Source organism: Oncorhynchus mykiss, chromosome 11, assembly GCF_013265735.2.
Source record: "Oncorhynchus mykiss isolate Arlee chromosome 11, USDA_OmykA_1.1, whole genome shotgun sequence".
Taxonomy (NCBI): Eukaryota; Metazoa; Chordata; class Actinopteri; order Salmoniformes; family Salmonidae; genus Oncorhynchus; species Oncorhynchus mykiss.
Genome location: NC_048575.1, coordinates 59674622 through 59690110, shown reverse-complemented (window position 1 = coordinate 59690110; position 15489 = coordinate 59674622). Strand labels below are relative to the sequence as shown.

The window sequence follows — 15489 nt, the reverse complement described above, 5'->3', positions numbered from 1 at the left end:
ACAAAGTATCATAAAATGTGCCCAAACACAGAACATAGACAAAAAGTAATGCGCGTAACAATATCCACAATTCCAAAATACACGTAACACAAACAATCTTACACAAAGACATGATGGGGAACAGAGGAATAAATACATACGGATTGATTGGGGAATGAAAACCAGGTGTGAAGGGAACAAGACAAAACAAATGGATACATGAAAAATGGAGCGGCGATGGCTAGAAAGCTGGTGATGTCGACCTCCGAACGCCGCTCGAACAAGGAGAGGAGCCGACTTCGGGCGGAAGTTGTGACAATATCTCATTGCGAAGTATTAATACATAGTAATGCATAGTAATGCACAGGATCGGAGCTGCTCTGTACTTGCTGTGTCCAACCTCAGTGAGCAGGGAAAGGCTGTGGTTATATGTGTCTGTGTATGTGGTTTTATCTGTGGCCATGTATGTGGTTATATCTGTGGCTGTGTCAGTGGTTACATCTGTGGTTATATGTGTGGCTGTGGCTGTGTCTGTGGTTATATCAACGGCTGTGTCTGTGGTTATATCTGTGGTTATATCTGTGGTTATATATGTGGCTGTGTCTGTGGTTATAGCTGTGGCTGTGTCTGTGGTTATATCTGTGGTTATATTTCAGCTCACTGGTCACCATAGCAGCAACATCCGTAGCACGCGCTCCAGCAGGTATATTTCACTGGTCACCCCCAAAGCCACTCCTCCTTTGGCTGCCTTTCCTTCCAGTTCTCTGCTGCCAATGACTGGAACAAATTGCAAAAATCACTTGTATCTCCCTCACTAACTTTAAGCACCAGCTGTCAGAGCAGCTTACCGATCATTGCACCTGTACATAGCCCATCTGTAAATAGCCCACCCAACTACCTCAACCCATATTGTTTTTTGTTTTTTGCTCCTTTGCACCCCAATATCTCTACTTGCACATTCATCATCTGCACATCTATCACTCCAGTGTTTAATTGTTAAATTGTAATTATTTCGCCACTATGGCCTATTTATTGGCTTACCTCCCTAATCTTACTACATTTGCACACACTGTATATAGACTTTTCTGTTGTGTTATTGACTGTACGTTTGCTTATCCCATGTGTAACTCTGTGTTGTTGTTCGTGTCGCACTGCTTTGCTCTATCTTGGCCAGGTCGCAGTTGTAAATGAGAACTTGTTCTCAACTGGCCTACCTGGTTAAATAAAAGTTATATATATTTATATATTTTAAAATATATATATCTGTGTCTGTGGTTATATCTGTGGCTATGGAGATGGTGTGTGTATGGAAATGATTAGGCAGGCCGATTTCTGGACCCAGTTATTTTTGGAACACTTGTTTGTTGAGCCGTTTGTGGCTGTGTGTTGGCTGAGAGGACGGGGTTTTAATTGCTGTGCTGTGTCAGGACAAGAAGGGAGGATGTCACAGACGGTCCCTCCCTGTCACTCTAAACACACAACAGAGGATAGTGTGGTTTCACCCAGGCACTGTCAGTAGTACAATGCTCCTGGTTTTAATGGTCTCCCTGGTGACCATTCAAGGGGAATGAGGAGAGGGGGAGGAGGAGGGAGGGAGGGAATGCTAAGACACATCACAGGACAATACTCTTCTTGGGTTCAGAGAGAGAGAGAGAGAGACATTTCCTCAGAGAGAGATGTACATTTCCTCAGAGCAAATGTCAAATTGGCATTTTACTAACATATCGTACAACAAACCGCATATTCATCCTGCACACCCTAATTTGACAAACAAACAAACCAAAACAAAGGCAAAATCTTGTCATGCTTTGTTGATTTCAAAAAAGATTTTGACTCAATTTGCCATGAGGGTCTGCTATACAAATTGATGGAAAGCGGTGTTGGTGGGAAAACATACAACATTATAAATCCATGTACACAAACAACAAGTGTGCGTTTAAAATTGGCAAAAAACACATTTCTTTCCATAAGGCCATCGGGTGAGACAGGGATGCAGCTTCAGCCCCACCCTCTTCAACGTATATATCAACGAATTGGCAAATTAGAACTAGAACAGGCTGCAGCACCCGGCCTCACCCTACTAGAATCTGAAGTCAAATGTCTACTGTTTGCTGATGATCTTGTGCTTCTGTCCTTGACCAAGGAAGGCATACAGCAGCACCTAGATCTTCTGCACAGATTAATTCAGACCTGGGCCCTGACAGTAAATCTCAGTAAGACAAAAAATAATGGTGTTCCAAAAAAGGTCCAGTTGCCAGGACCACTAATACAAATTCCATGTAGACACCGTTGCCATAGAGCAGACTAAAATGATACATACTTCGGCCTAAACATCAGCACCACAGGTAACTTTCACATGGCTGTGAACGATCTGAGAGACAAGGAGAGACAATTCGACATCCCAATTAGGATCTGGCTAAAAATACTTGAATCAGTTATAGAACCCATTATCCTTTATGGCTGCGAGGTCTGAGGTCCGCTCACCAACCAAGAATTCACAAAATGGGACAAACCAAATTGAGACACTACATGCAGAATTCTGCAAAAACATCCTCAAATATCAAAAATATATCAACATCCAGAAAAGAGCCATTAAATTCTACAACCACCTAAAAGGAAGCAATTCCCAAACCTTCCATTACAAACCCATCATCTACAGAGAGATTAACCTAGAAAAGAGTCCCCTAAACAAGCTGGTCCTGGGGCTCTGTTCACAAACACTAACAGACCCCACAGAGCCCCAGGAGAGCAACAGCAACACAAGCAGACCCAACCAAGTCATGAGAAGACAAATATATAATTACTTGACACATTGGATAGAATTTACCAAAAAACAGAGCAAACTGGAATGTTATTTGGCCCTAAATAGAGAGTACACAGTGGCAAAATACCTGACCACTGTGACTGACCCAAAATTAAGGAAAGCTTTGACTACGGACTGGTTCTCAAGAGAAGACAGGCTATGTGCACACTGCTCACAAAATGTATGAACATATTAGAGACACATATTTCCCTCAGATTACAAAGACCCACAAATAATTTGAAAACAAAGAATTTTGATAAATTCCCACAATTCCCATTGTGAAATATCACAATGTGTCATCACAGCAGCAAGATTTGTGACCTTTTGCCACAAGAAAAGGGCAACAACAAACACCATTGTAAATACAACCCATAATTATGTTTATTTATTTTCCCTTTTGTACTTTTACTATTTCCACATTGTTATAACACTGTACATAGCCATAATATGACATTTGAAATCTCTCTATTCCTCTGAAACTTTTGTGAGTGTAATGTTACTGTTAATAGTTTTTATTGTTGATTTAACATATGTGTCCTATGCCAATATATCTTTTTGAATTTAATTGAGAGAGGAGGGAGAGGGTGATGAGGGAGGCGTCTGCATGCAGGTCAGCTGGGGTCACGAGACGGGGGCATGAAAGGAAGGAGATTTTATAGTTTTCCAATGTTTTTGTGTCTGTCTTAATAAAAAGTGATGTTGGGATTTGGTAACGTCAGCCTTTGCCTCACGTATTTATTGGACATCTGTTACTTTCAAGCGGAGGAAATGTTTAAAAAGCGTAGAGCGAATTTGTGGTGCAGCCCATCCCAACCGCACACCGTCTCAAACGCAGCATGCTTCATTTCCCCAGATGTGCCTGCTGCTAATGTTTGCCACTTTACACAGACCACAGCGTTGTTTGTTTTCGCGGCACCAAGATAATTGTTTCCATTGTGCCGTACACTAACAATCCCTATGTTTTGGGGGATGAAGGGGAGAGCATTGTCTTATTATGTTTCTACTTTTAAACTCCACTTTTTTAAACCATGTTTAGCCTTGCATTTTCACATCTGTTTGTTGGAATATACGATTCCAGAATAGTTGTATTTCCTGTGGCTTGCTCTGTGAACACACCCAGTTGTTGTTGTTGTGGGCATCCAGACATCATGTTGGTAAGATGAAACTTACTGAGAGGACTGACAGAGTGCTGAAGCAGATAAGAGAAAAAAAAGAAAGGGATATTTTGGAGAGAGAAATAAAGTGGTCAGGCAGCAAGAGAGGGAGGTACTGTAGTTAGTATACTCAAAGGTCAGAGGGAAAGTGAGGGGAGAGAGAGATTATGAAACAGCTCATGGTTTCTGTATTCACTATTATAGTCATTATTATTTATGAGCGCGCCTTGGAGCGATTCTCAGCAGTGAAAACTGTCAGGGGGGCCAGAGGACTGCACTCCAGTGTAGGTAACCACAGACCAGGCAGTTGGGAAATAATAACCAGAGGGTCAGAGAGGAGTGGAAGGAGAAGTGGGAGGGGAGCGAAATTAAGTTAAAGGCTGTCCATAGCAACCAGTCAGTCGGACAGGGTCCCAGTAGGAGCAGATGTAAATGTTCTAGACAGACAGATGAACAGACAAATAGGCAGGCAGGCAGATAGACACCAGTGCAGCATACAGCCAGGCCAGGCTCTACTCTGTAGTTGTAGACTGCTGCCTGCCAGGGAGAAGGTTGGTGGGGCAACCAGGCTCCACAGAGCCGTCTGGGACCCTGCCCCTGCCATCAGCCTCACCACAGGTATGGGAGAGAGAGGGAGGGAGAGGGAGAGGGGGCAGGAGAGAGGAAGAGAGGGGGCAGAAAGAGCAGCCCCTGTCTGGGAAGAGGAGGCGGGAGATTAGAGGTCCGTCTGCGTGCACATCTGGATGGAATAGATGAGCTGACAGGGCTGACAGACCAGCACTACACTCCTGTAGGAACTTGTGTGTATGTGCGTGTGCACGGGAGCTTGTGCGCGTGTATGGATGCGTGTGTGTGTTTGTGTGTTTGGCTGTGCTCCATATTATGGGACAGCTTGGGCATGGGCTGCTTTAGGGTTAGTGCCACCCTGAGTCTGTCTGTCTACTCTGTAGAGGCCAGGTGAAGGTAAACTCAGCGATATGACGTAGGTGCATAAAGTAAACAGCATAGTGGGGCAATTTCTGCAACAACTAAGAGTGTTGAAGTGCGAGGCTAAACTCCCCACTGTTTTGGTCCCGTACTAATCTCTTGTGGACAGATTCATGTGTAAATGGAAAGTGACAACTTTTCAAGATTTTCTACTTCTGGGTGACCGAGATTAGTCCCGCACCTACCACGCTCTAACAGCATCGAAGTGAACCCATACACATGCGCAGACACTGTGTGTGACAGTGTGGGAGTGAAGTCTTGCATCTCACTTATCGCAATTTCTGCAGTGGTACTCGTGGCAATGTAATTTAGCTGAGTCTACCTTTATCATCTTAACTGGAATCAGAACACACAGGTGTGTTCTAGAACAAGAGGAAAGCATTAGAATGAAGTCAGTAACTGCAACCACACAAGTACCAACACTCCATTGAGTGGCCAGGCGAAGTGTTTGTTAAAGATCCCAGGCAGTCTTAGTCTGTTCTCAGACCCATTAGCGATGGAGTTATGAAGGTCTAGACTAGTGGAGGTGGAGGGGGGGGGGGGGGTCTGGAGGCCAGGGATCTCCTGTCTGACTGTCTGGTCTGCCTGCCGGCCTGCTGGTGTTGACTGATGAAGTGAGATGTGTCTGTAGGAGGCGAGAGCCCCTCCCTGACCCCCCCACCACTCCACCCCTCACCTCAGGGTCCTAAAGGCCACGTCTGGTTTCAGTTGCAGTTTGGCTGGCCCAACACCTCTGCAGCAGGTCTGCTCACAACAACAGCCTTAGCAGTGTGTGTTTGTGTGTGTAGCCAAATATGTGTGAGTGTCCGTGGAAAGACTCTCTGAGCTTAACCTACCCTTATAGTGAATTCTGGAGATAGTCCATGTTGGCCCAAGGACCCCCCCTTCCCCTTCCCCATACAACTGCCCCTAATTACAGAGTCCCACAGGAACCCAGCGGGCACTGCAGTGTGAGAAGAAATTGTGGGCCTCACCACTGCAGGCTGAGGTGGGGGGTCACTGGAGAGTGGCAGTTCATGATGTAGGCCACCCCTCCCTCTCAGCCAATCACCTAATAAAAGCAAAGCTGGAATCCTGGGAAAGCACTATAAACGCTGGGGTGCAGGGCAGTTTGGGGTTGGCCCACTGAAGATGAGTCTCGGGTTGGTCACAGTGACGATACCATGGTCCCAACGCAATTTGGGAGATGGAAGCCATGTGTAGAGAGAGAGCGAGAGAGAGAGAGAGCGAGAGAGAGAGAGAGAGAGAGAGAGAGAGAGAGAGAGAGAGCGAATGAGAGGAGGCAGAGAGACAGAGAGAACTGGAGGAGCATCACCCAAATTTGTTATCACATGCCTTTTTTAGTCACACTAATAAACCAGTGAACTTGCTGGGTCAGAACTCATAGACAAAGGGTAGCCAGCCACTCTGTAAGGAATATTTGCAGGATCATAATTTTGTCTAAGAGGAATGCATCTACAGATGCATCCAAATCTTTGTCCACATGCACCAGTGGTCTTTAGTCTTCATGAAGGCTTCAACAGCAGCGTGACAGATAAAAACTCCCTGGCCTGGCTGGTCAGCAGCACCCGGTCACTCTCTGAGCAGACAGAGATGGATCAGATCAGGACGATTCCTCCCCTCCTCAGCCCGGCCCAGCCCTGTGTTGACTGGATGGTCTGTGTCCACAGCTGCTCGCCGCTCCCTCAGACCCCATACCTCCTTCTGGGAACCTCTGGCTCTGAGCTAAACCAGTCTTATGAAACTCAAGCTAAAGGAGGAGGAGGAGAAGGTGTAGACAGAGCCCCAGTCCCCTCTGACAAGAGTTCATTCTCAGGTTCTGACCTGTGCTGTGGTAAAATCACATAGTTTCAATGTACACCTCGTTGTTGATTAAACTCCATCAAGGCCACCACTGAGACGAGATGTGTGTGAGCTTGCATATAATCATCCTCCCACCATTACTGACCATATGTATTGAGAAACAAAGAGACATTTTAGCCATAGAAATACCTCCAGAAGACAGGCCTTCCTAGCACGAGGGCTGTCTGTCTGCACATGGCTACGTCTTTTGCATATCAAAGAGAGAATAAATAAACCAGGGCAAATAATGAGCTAAGGAGAGGGAGCCTAGAGTGAGTTGGAGCGTTAATGGGCTCTGTAAAGAAAAGAAGGAGGAAATGTGCTCTCTGGGCAGGCTAGGCTGGCTGGGCTGGCTGCAGAATGGTCTGGTTTATTTTCACTGGGAAAGTAACACTGGAGGACTGAACTTGGACCATTAAACACAAATACACACACAAATACACACAAATACACACACACACACACACACACACACACACACACACACACACACACACACACACACACACACACACACACACACACACACACACACACACACACACACACACACACGTTTGTTGTACTGTAATTAAGGGGACCAAAACATGTATTCCCTAACCCCTAACCTTAACCTTAACCCTTAATGTACACTAGCGTTCAAAAGAGCGGGGTCATTTAGAGATGTCCTTGTTTTTGAAAGAAAAACTTGTTTTTTGTCCATTAAAATAACATCAAATTGATCAGAAATACAGTGTAGACATTGTTAATGTTGTAAATTACTATTGTAGCTGGAAACTGCTGATTTTGATTGGAATATCTACATAGGCGTACAGAGGCCCATTATCAGCAACCATCACTCCTGTGTTCTCTTTGGCACGTTGTGTTAGCTAATCCAAGTTTATTGTTATTATTTATTTATTTATTCATTTTTCACCCCCTTTTTCTCCCCAATTTTCATAGTATCCAATTGGTAGTAGTTACAGTCTTGTCTCATCGCTGCAACTCCATTATGGACTCGGGAGAGGCAAAGGTCAAGAGCCATGTGTCCTCTGAAACACAACCCAACCAAGCCGCACTGCTTCTTGACACAATGCCCATCCAACCCGGAAGCCAGCCGCACCAATGTGTCGGAGGAAACACCATACAACTGAAGACCGTGTCAGTGTGCACTGCGCCTGGCCCGCCACAGGAGTCGCTAGTGCACGATGAGACAAGGATATCCCTGCCGGCCAGACCCTCCCTAACCCAGACGATGCTGGGCCAATTGTGCACCGCCCCGTGGGCCTCCCGGTCGCGGCCGGCTGTGACAGAGCCTGGACTCAAACCAGAATCTCTAGTGGCACAGCTAGCACTGCGATGTAGTCCCTTAGATCACTGCGCCACTCGGGAGGCCAAAAGTTAATAATTTTAAAAGGCTAATTGATCATTAGAAAACCCTTTTGTAAGCACAGCTTAAAACTGTTGTCCTGATTAAAGAAGCAAAAAAACTGGCCTTCTTTAGACTAGTTGAGTGTCTGGAGCATCAGCATTTGTGGGTTCGATTACAGGCTCAAAACTTTCTTCTGAAACTCATCAGTCTATTCTTGTTCTGAGAAATGAAGGCTATTCCATGCGAAAAAATTGCCAAGAAACTGAAGATCTCGTATAACGCTGTGTACTACTCCCTTCACAGAACAGAGCAAACTGGTTCTAACCAGAATAGAAAGAGGAGTGGAAGGTCTCGGTGCACAACTGAGCAAGAGGACAAGTACATTAGAGTGTCTAGTTTGAGAAACAGACGCCTCACAAGTCCCTATCAATGTCTACACTGTATTTCGGATTAATTTGATGTTATTTTAATGGACAAAACATTTGCTTTTCTTTCAAAAACAAGGACATTTCTAAGTGACCCCAAACTTTTGAATGGTAGTGTATATGTATATTTATATTTCAGACTTTTTCTGGATTATGTGTGTATCGTTTTTTTATATTGCTAGGTATTACTACATTTCACTACACCTGCGATAACATGTGCAAATCTGTGTACACGACCAATAAACATTGATTTAATATGACACACACACACACACACACACACACACACACACACACACACACACACACACACACACACACACACACACACACACACACACACACACACACACACACACACACAAGCCTGCTGGTTGGTGAGATGGCTCCCAGCCCCCTCTCCCTGTGACTGTGTGCTGTCAGGGGCCTCCCCCGGACTGCCATGGAGGGCCATCAGGGGATGCTTAAAGGGTGTTGGAGGGGGTTATTTTGGTAACCACCGTCACAGGGGGGGAAGGCGTTATGCTCCTACTGCCAGTACTGACACATACACACACACACACACACACACACACAGTGCCTTGCGAAAGTATTCGGCCCCCTTGAACTTTGTGACCTTTTGCCACATTTCAGGCTTCAAACATAAAGATATAAAACTGTCTTTTTTTGTGAAGAATCAACAACAAGTGGGACACAATTATGAAGTGGAACGACATTTATTGGATATTTCAAACTTTTTTAACAAATCAAAAACTGAAAAATTGGGCGTGCAAAATTATTCAGCCCCCTTAAGTTAATACTTTGTAGCGCCACCTTTTGCTGCGATTACAGCTGTAAGTCGCTTGGGGTATGTCTCTATCAGTTTTGCACATCGAGAGACTGAAATGTTTTCCCATTCCTCCTTGCAAAACAGCTCGAGCTCAGTGAGGTTGGATGGTGAGCATTTGTGAACAGCAGTTTTCAGTTCTTTCCACAGATTCTCGATTGGATTCAGGTCTGGACTTTGACTTGGCCATTCTAACACCTGGATATGTTTATTTTTGAACCATTCCATTGTAGATTTTGCTTTATGTTTTGGATAATTGTCTTGTTGGAAGACAAATCTCCGTCCCAGTCTCAGGTCTTTTGCAGACTCCATCAGGTTTTCTTCCAGAATGGTCCTGTATTTGGCTCCATCCATCTTCCCATCAATTTTAACCATCTTCCCTGTCCCTGCTGAAGAAAAGCAGGCCCAAACCATGATGCTGCCACCGCCATGTTTGACAGTGGGGATGGTGTGTTCAGCTGTGTTGCTTTTACGCCAAACATAACGTTTTGCATTGTTGCCAAAAAGTTCAATTTTGGTTTCATCTGACCAGAGCACCTTCTTCCACATGTTTGGTGTGTCTCCCAGGTGGCTTGTGGCAAACTTTAAACGACACGTTTTATGGATATCTTTAAGAAATGGCTTTCTTCTTGCCACTCTTCCATAAAGGCCAGATTTGTGCAATATACGACTGATTGTTGTCCTATGGACAGAGTCTCCCACCTCAGCTGTAGATCTCTGCAGTTCATCCAGAGTGATCATGGGCCTCTTGGCTGCATCTCTGATCAGTCTTCTCCTTGTATGAGCTGAAAGTTTAGAGGGACGGCCAGGTCTTGGTAGATTTGCAGTGGTCTGATACTCCTTCCATTTCAATATTATCGCTTGCACAGTGCTCCTTGGGATGTTTAAAGCTTGGGAAATCTTTTTGTATCCAAATCCGGCTTTAAACTTCTTCACAACAGTATCTCGGACCTGCCTGGTGTGTTCCTTGTTTTTCATGATGCTCTCTGCGCTTTTAACGGACCTCTGAGACTATCACAGTGCAGGTGCATTTATACGGAGACTTGATTACACACAGGTGGATTGTATTTATCATCATTAGTCATTTAGGTCAACATTGGATCATTCAGAGATCCTCACTGAACTTGTGGAGAGAGTTTGCTGCACTGAAAGTAAAGGGGCTGAATAATTTTGCACGCCCAATTTTTCAGTTTTTGATTTGTTAAAAAAGTTTGAAATATCCAATAAATGTCGTTCCACTTCATGATTGTGTCCCACTTGTTGTTGATTCTTCACAAAAAAATACAGTTTTATATCTTTATGTTTGAAGCCTGAAATGTGGCAAAAGGTCGCAAAGTTCAAGGGGGCCGAATACTTTCGCAAGGCACTGTATATACGCCAGTGGAGGCTGTTGAGGGGAGGATGGCTCATAATGGCCGGAACGGAGCAAATGGAATGGCATCAAACACCTGGAAACCATGTGTTTGGTGTATTTATACTGTTCCAATGATTCCACTCCAGTCATTACCACGAGCCTGTTCTCCCCAATAAAGGTGCCACCAACCTCCTGTGACACACACACTCAGAGCTGTGGATAATTGTATAACACTAATGAGATTTTAATTAACCCTGACACAGCAGTGGTGTGACCTTCACCCTTCTCCTTCTGTCTCCTGAGAGAGTTTCACCAGGCAGGCCAGGCCAGTGGGGAGGAAATGACTTGTCAGTGTTTGTAAACAGTGGAAAACTCCCCCTTGTGCTGTGCTCTGTGTCCTGTCCTGTCCTGTCAGCCACAGAGCCTGGAACCAGACACAGAGCTGATGTCAGGACAACCTCTCCTCTCTCCACAGGGGTCTCTTCTAATGAAGAGCTCTGATTCAAACCTTGATTAGGGCCCAGAGCATCACAGGGTCAAGGGTCAAATGCACTCAGGCAAGTCTCTCTGACCCCCCCCCCCCCCCCCCTTTAGCCGAGAGAGAGAGAGAGAGAGAGAGAGAGAGAGAGAGAGAGAGAGAGAGACCAGTCACAAGCCCCGACATTGTTACTCTTGGCCCAGATGAATAGATCACACTCAGCACATCCAAGTCAACACACACTGCTTCACAGACACTGTCTATGGGAATATAGGAAATAAGTTGACTTGTTATCCTGTGATTTCTCAAACTTGAGACATGGACAGGCAGAGTGAATGAAAGAGAGAGTTAGAGAATGGAAGTTGGGGTGTGTGGGGGATGGTTGTCTGAGTGCCAGAGCTAGCTGAACGTTTTATACAATGTGTTTAAGTGTGGGAGGGTGGATCTTGGCACGTGAATGGTCTATAATCTAAAGAGAAAAGAAGTGCTGTCTGTCGGAAAGGGAGTCTGGGTTAGAGGTGCCCAGTGCGTTCTAGAGCAGGGGTATATTATCAATTCCGAGCCTATTTGAAATCGGACACTGTCATCAATATTACCTGGTCTCCATAGGACATCTCCATTGAGTCCCGCCCCACCCCACCCCTACCATACGCACACACACACCCTCACATAGACAGGCAGACAGACGGACATGGAGCAGAATGAAGACTGTGTTATTTCCCCACTCGAAGTTCGCCGCTAATTTTGCATTCTTACTGAAATGGAAGGTAGGGCTTTTAGCAGTACATCTTTACACATTTCTCAGAACATACCATTGATTTACAGTCTCAGCTTGAACCTTGTTTCATTTCCACATGTGCTAGTAGTAGCCCACTGAGAAAGCCTTTCAACCCAAAACATAGAAAATCAAATCCACAAAGATTGAGGGCAAGTGTCTGGAGCAGGACCCATTTACACTGTTAATTTCCCTTTCTCCTTCTCTCTCTTTATGGGCACTAACTCTTTCTGTTGTGCTCTCTTTTGTCCTCTTTTGCTTTCTCCCACTGAACTCTGAACAGAACATGAACTCATTGTACTGTATTTCTGTCTGTGCTGTCACTGACGAGCATCAGTAGCACATAATATATATTACAGTAAGTGTGGCTGACTGTGTGAATGACAGAGAGAGATTGAGTGAGCTCAGGCAGTGCTCAGGCAGTGTTGGCCAGTGGTTTGCAGTGTGTTTGGCTCCAGCTGACTCTGAGAAGAGGTGTTGGCTGGCGTCTAACGAGGTGCTGAACCCAGACTCTTGTTTGTGTCCGCAGAACCTGGGTCATACAGACACAACAACAGTAACACACACAGAGGAGACAGTGTGGAACTCCTCAAAGGTCTGCCCATTTAAAACATCCCCAACCCGCAGGAACACAAACTCCCACAGGCGAGATAGAACAGAGCACTCAGAGCTGAAACTGTTTTTATATTCAATCAAATCATACCAACATGAAAGCAGTTTGGCCAAGTGTAGCTTTTGTTGTGTGTGAATATGATACAATTGCAGTGTACAAATCATTTGATCACTCTTTTGTTGCTGAGAATCTTTCTACACAGCAGGAAATGCAAACTTGTAGTGTATTCAAGGTATAAAAAGGCTTCTAAAGTTTGTAATTTTCCCTTTAAAATGCCAGACTTGATTTGCCCTAAGAAAAATGTATCCATTAATTATAATCCACATAATAATTCACATTTCCTGTTGTTGCAGGATTATTTCCTTGCTGTAGCAAACTGGCTCAAATTAAGATCCTACTTCTGTAGGATGTTTACAGTATGGTAATTGGTATTTTATTAGATAAAAGTCATGCCTGCTCTAGCATTATCATCCCTCTTTCTATCCATTCCTCCATCCGTCCATCCCTCTCCCTTGTGTTCCTCACCTGCTAGCCCACCCTGACAGTGGTGTTGGTGAGGTCACCTGGTAGAGAGAAGCTCCCTGTCTCCTTGCAGTCACAGGACGCTAGATAGTTTTTGTCCAGGGCTTTCAGAGCAGAACTCTCTCATGCAGTCCAACTAGCCTGCCACTGTGCTTCATCATAATCAGAATGACAAATCATGTGAAGAAAAATAATGGAATAAAAAAAGACTACTGAATTGACAATGGAACTGAACATTCTGAAATTGAGTGAAAATACTTTGTGGGAGGGTTGGTATTTTCTTGTTGATGTGGACTGATTGTGCTGTTGTCTGGAAGCCTCACTGCTTATAAGGGCCATTTGCATGACTGACTTAGTGCATCATAACGGAATGACGACTGTATGAACTCACTGTGTGGTCTACTGAAATGACTCCTCTTCAACCTCCCCTTCCTCTTCTGCTACAGAGTCAGGAAACCAGCTGGTGGCTCAGGAGGCGGTGAGGAAGCCGTCCACTCTCCGCCGACCTCCTGCCTCTGCCCGCACAGAAGCAGGAACAGGGGAGCAGCTCTCCACCAGTAAGAACCAGGACCCTAACACTCTCTCATACTGTACTATGACACCTGGAACCATATTTCTCTTTTAAATATCATCAGATTCAGAACACCTGGGATCCAATTTATCTCCTTTACAATGTTTTGCTTTAACACCCATGTTTCTCATATTCATTGAAGTACATTTTTGGAAGTGCTTTTTGCAGATATCGACACTTGTCCACGTATAGTATTTTTTTCTTTGTCTGTTCTCCAGATTGCCTCAACTGTAGTCGATTCACAGCCCTGACAGACAGACTCCGCTCACTGGAGGAAAAGGTACAGTCATGGACTCCTCTACTGAAAACTGTGCTGCAGCGAGAGGCTACAGTCTCTGATCATGAGTCCATTTGAAAGGCATTGGCATTTCTCTGATAAATGAAAACACACATGCACACTACAATAAATTCGAAGTATTTTATCTGTATTGTCTTTTTCGTTATGTGTCGGACCCCAGTAAGACTAGCTGTCGGCACTGGTGTCGGATAATGGGGATCCTAATGAAAATGTAAATTAAAACGTCTCTTCAAATTTCTCTCTTTCCTATTTTATCCAATAGGTCCAAGTGCTGTCCTCTCCTGGCTCCACTTCTCACCGCCACCTACAGGGTGAAGAAGGAACGGCACCGGAGTCTTCCTCACAGACAGGGGCTCCACAAACCAAAGGAGCCCCTGGCGAGCAGGGATCCGTAGGTACGTACAAGTCTCCTATACACATGTATGGGCAGGTTTTAGGAACAACCATGTATTCCTACTGATTTGAGTGAAGTGGGTTATGTTTGATAATTTCTTAGAAAATCACTCTGCACGGCTCTCTTCGTGTGCTGTAATTCGTTCTCCATTGCATCTCAAACAGCTCTCCTCCCCAATATCATATTTCTTCTGTCGCTATAAGAGAGACGTGCACACACGCATGCACACACACACACACACACACACACACACACACACACACACACACACACACACACACACACACACACACACACACACACTAATTTCCAGTTGTCTGCGCTGCTCTCTTTCAGGGTTCTGTTGTGTGGAAAGTGAACACTTCAGGGCATGAAAGCCCTCTCCTTCCCTGGAGCTCAGCCCAGCGTTGGCTGCAGCTAGAAAGATAGAGTGTTCTGCTGGTGCACTTTCAAAAGGCTTTTCAATAGTGTATCAACTTCCATCCAATTACATTCAAATCTGTTTTAGCCAAAGGCTCTCTCAGGTTAAGATCCTCACTGGCCTTCTGAGGCCTGTAGAAGAATGTAAATGCACCATTATGTTTGTCCTGCCACACAGACAATGTTTGTGGGTCAGTCTTAGTAGTTTTGAGAGAGAGAGAATTATCTGCTCCGTGTATACAGTACCAGTCAAAAGTTCTGACACACATACTCATTCAAGGGTTTTTCTTTATTTTACCATTTCTACATTATAGAATCATAGTGAAGACATCAAAACTATGAAATAACACATATGGAATCATGTAGTAACCAAAATAGTGTTAAATATATTTATATTTGAGATTCTTCAAAGTAGCCACCCTTTGCTTTGATGACAGCTTTGCACACTCTTGGCATTCTCTAAACCAGCTTCACCCGGATTGCTTTTTCAACAGTCTTGAAGGAGATCCCACATATGCTGAGTACTTGTTGGCTGCTTTTCCTTCATTATGCGGTCCAAACTCATCCCAAACCATCTCAATTGCGTGATTGTGGAGGCCAGGTCATCTGATGCAGCACTCCATCACTTTCCGTCTTGGTCAAATAGCCCTTACAGAGCCTGGAGATGTGTTGGGTTATTGTCATGTTGAAAAACAAA

The 15489-nt window shown here is 44.7% G+C and overlaps 1 protein-coding gene across 5 annotated transcripts in view; it reads left to right on the top strand.

Annotated features, from left to right (window-relative positions):
* LOC110535075 (EMI domain-containing protein 1) overlaps window positions 1-15489 on the top strand; it is a 102889-nt gene that overhangs the window by 63105 nt on the left and 24295 nt on the right. For 4 of the 5 annotated variants that reach the window (XM_036935959.1, XM_036935958.1, XM_036935957.1 and 1 more), the window contains 4 exons: window positions 12504-12569; window positions 13556-13666; window positions 13899-13960; window positions 14241-14373. In XM_036935959.1, coding sequence (XP_036791854.1) covers window positions 12504-12569; window positions 13556-13666; window positions 13899-13960; window positions 14241-14373 — 372 coding nt within the window. The remainder of the gene's footprint in view (window positions 1-12503; window positions 12570-13555; window positions 13667-13898; window positions 13961-14240; window positions 14374-15489) is intronic. The other variant, XM_036935961.1, reaches the window with a different exon arrangement.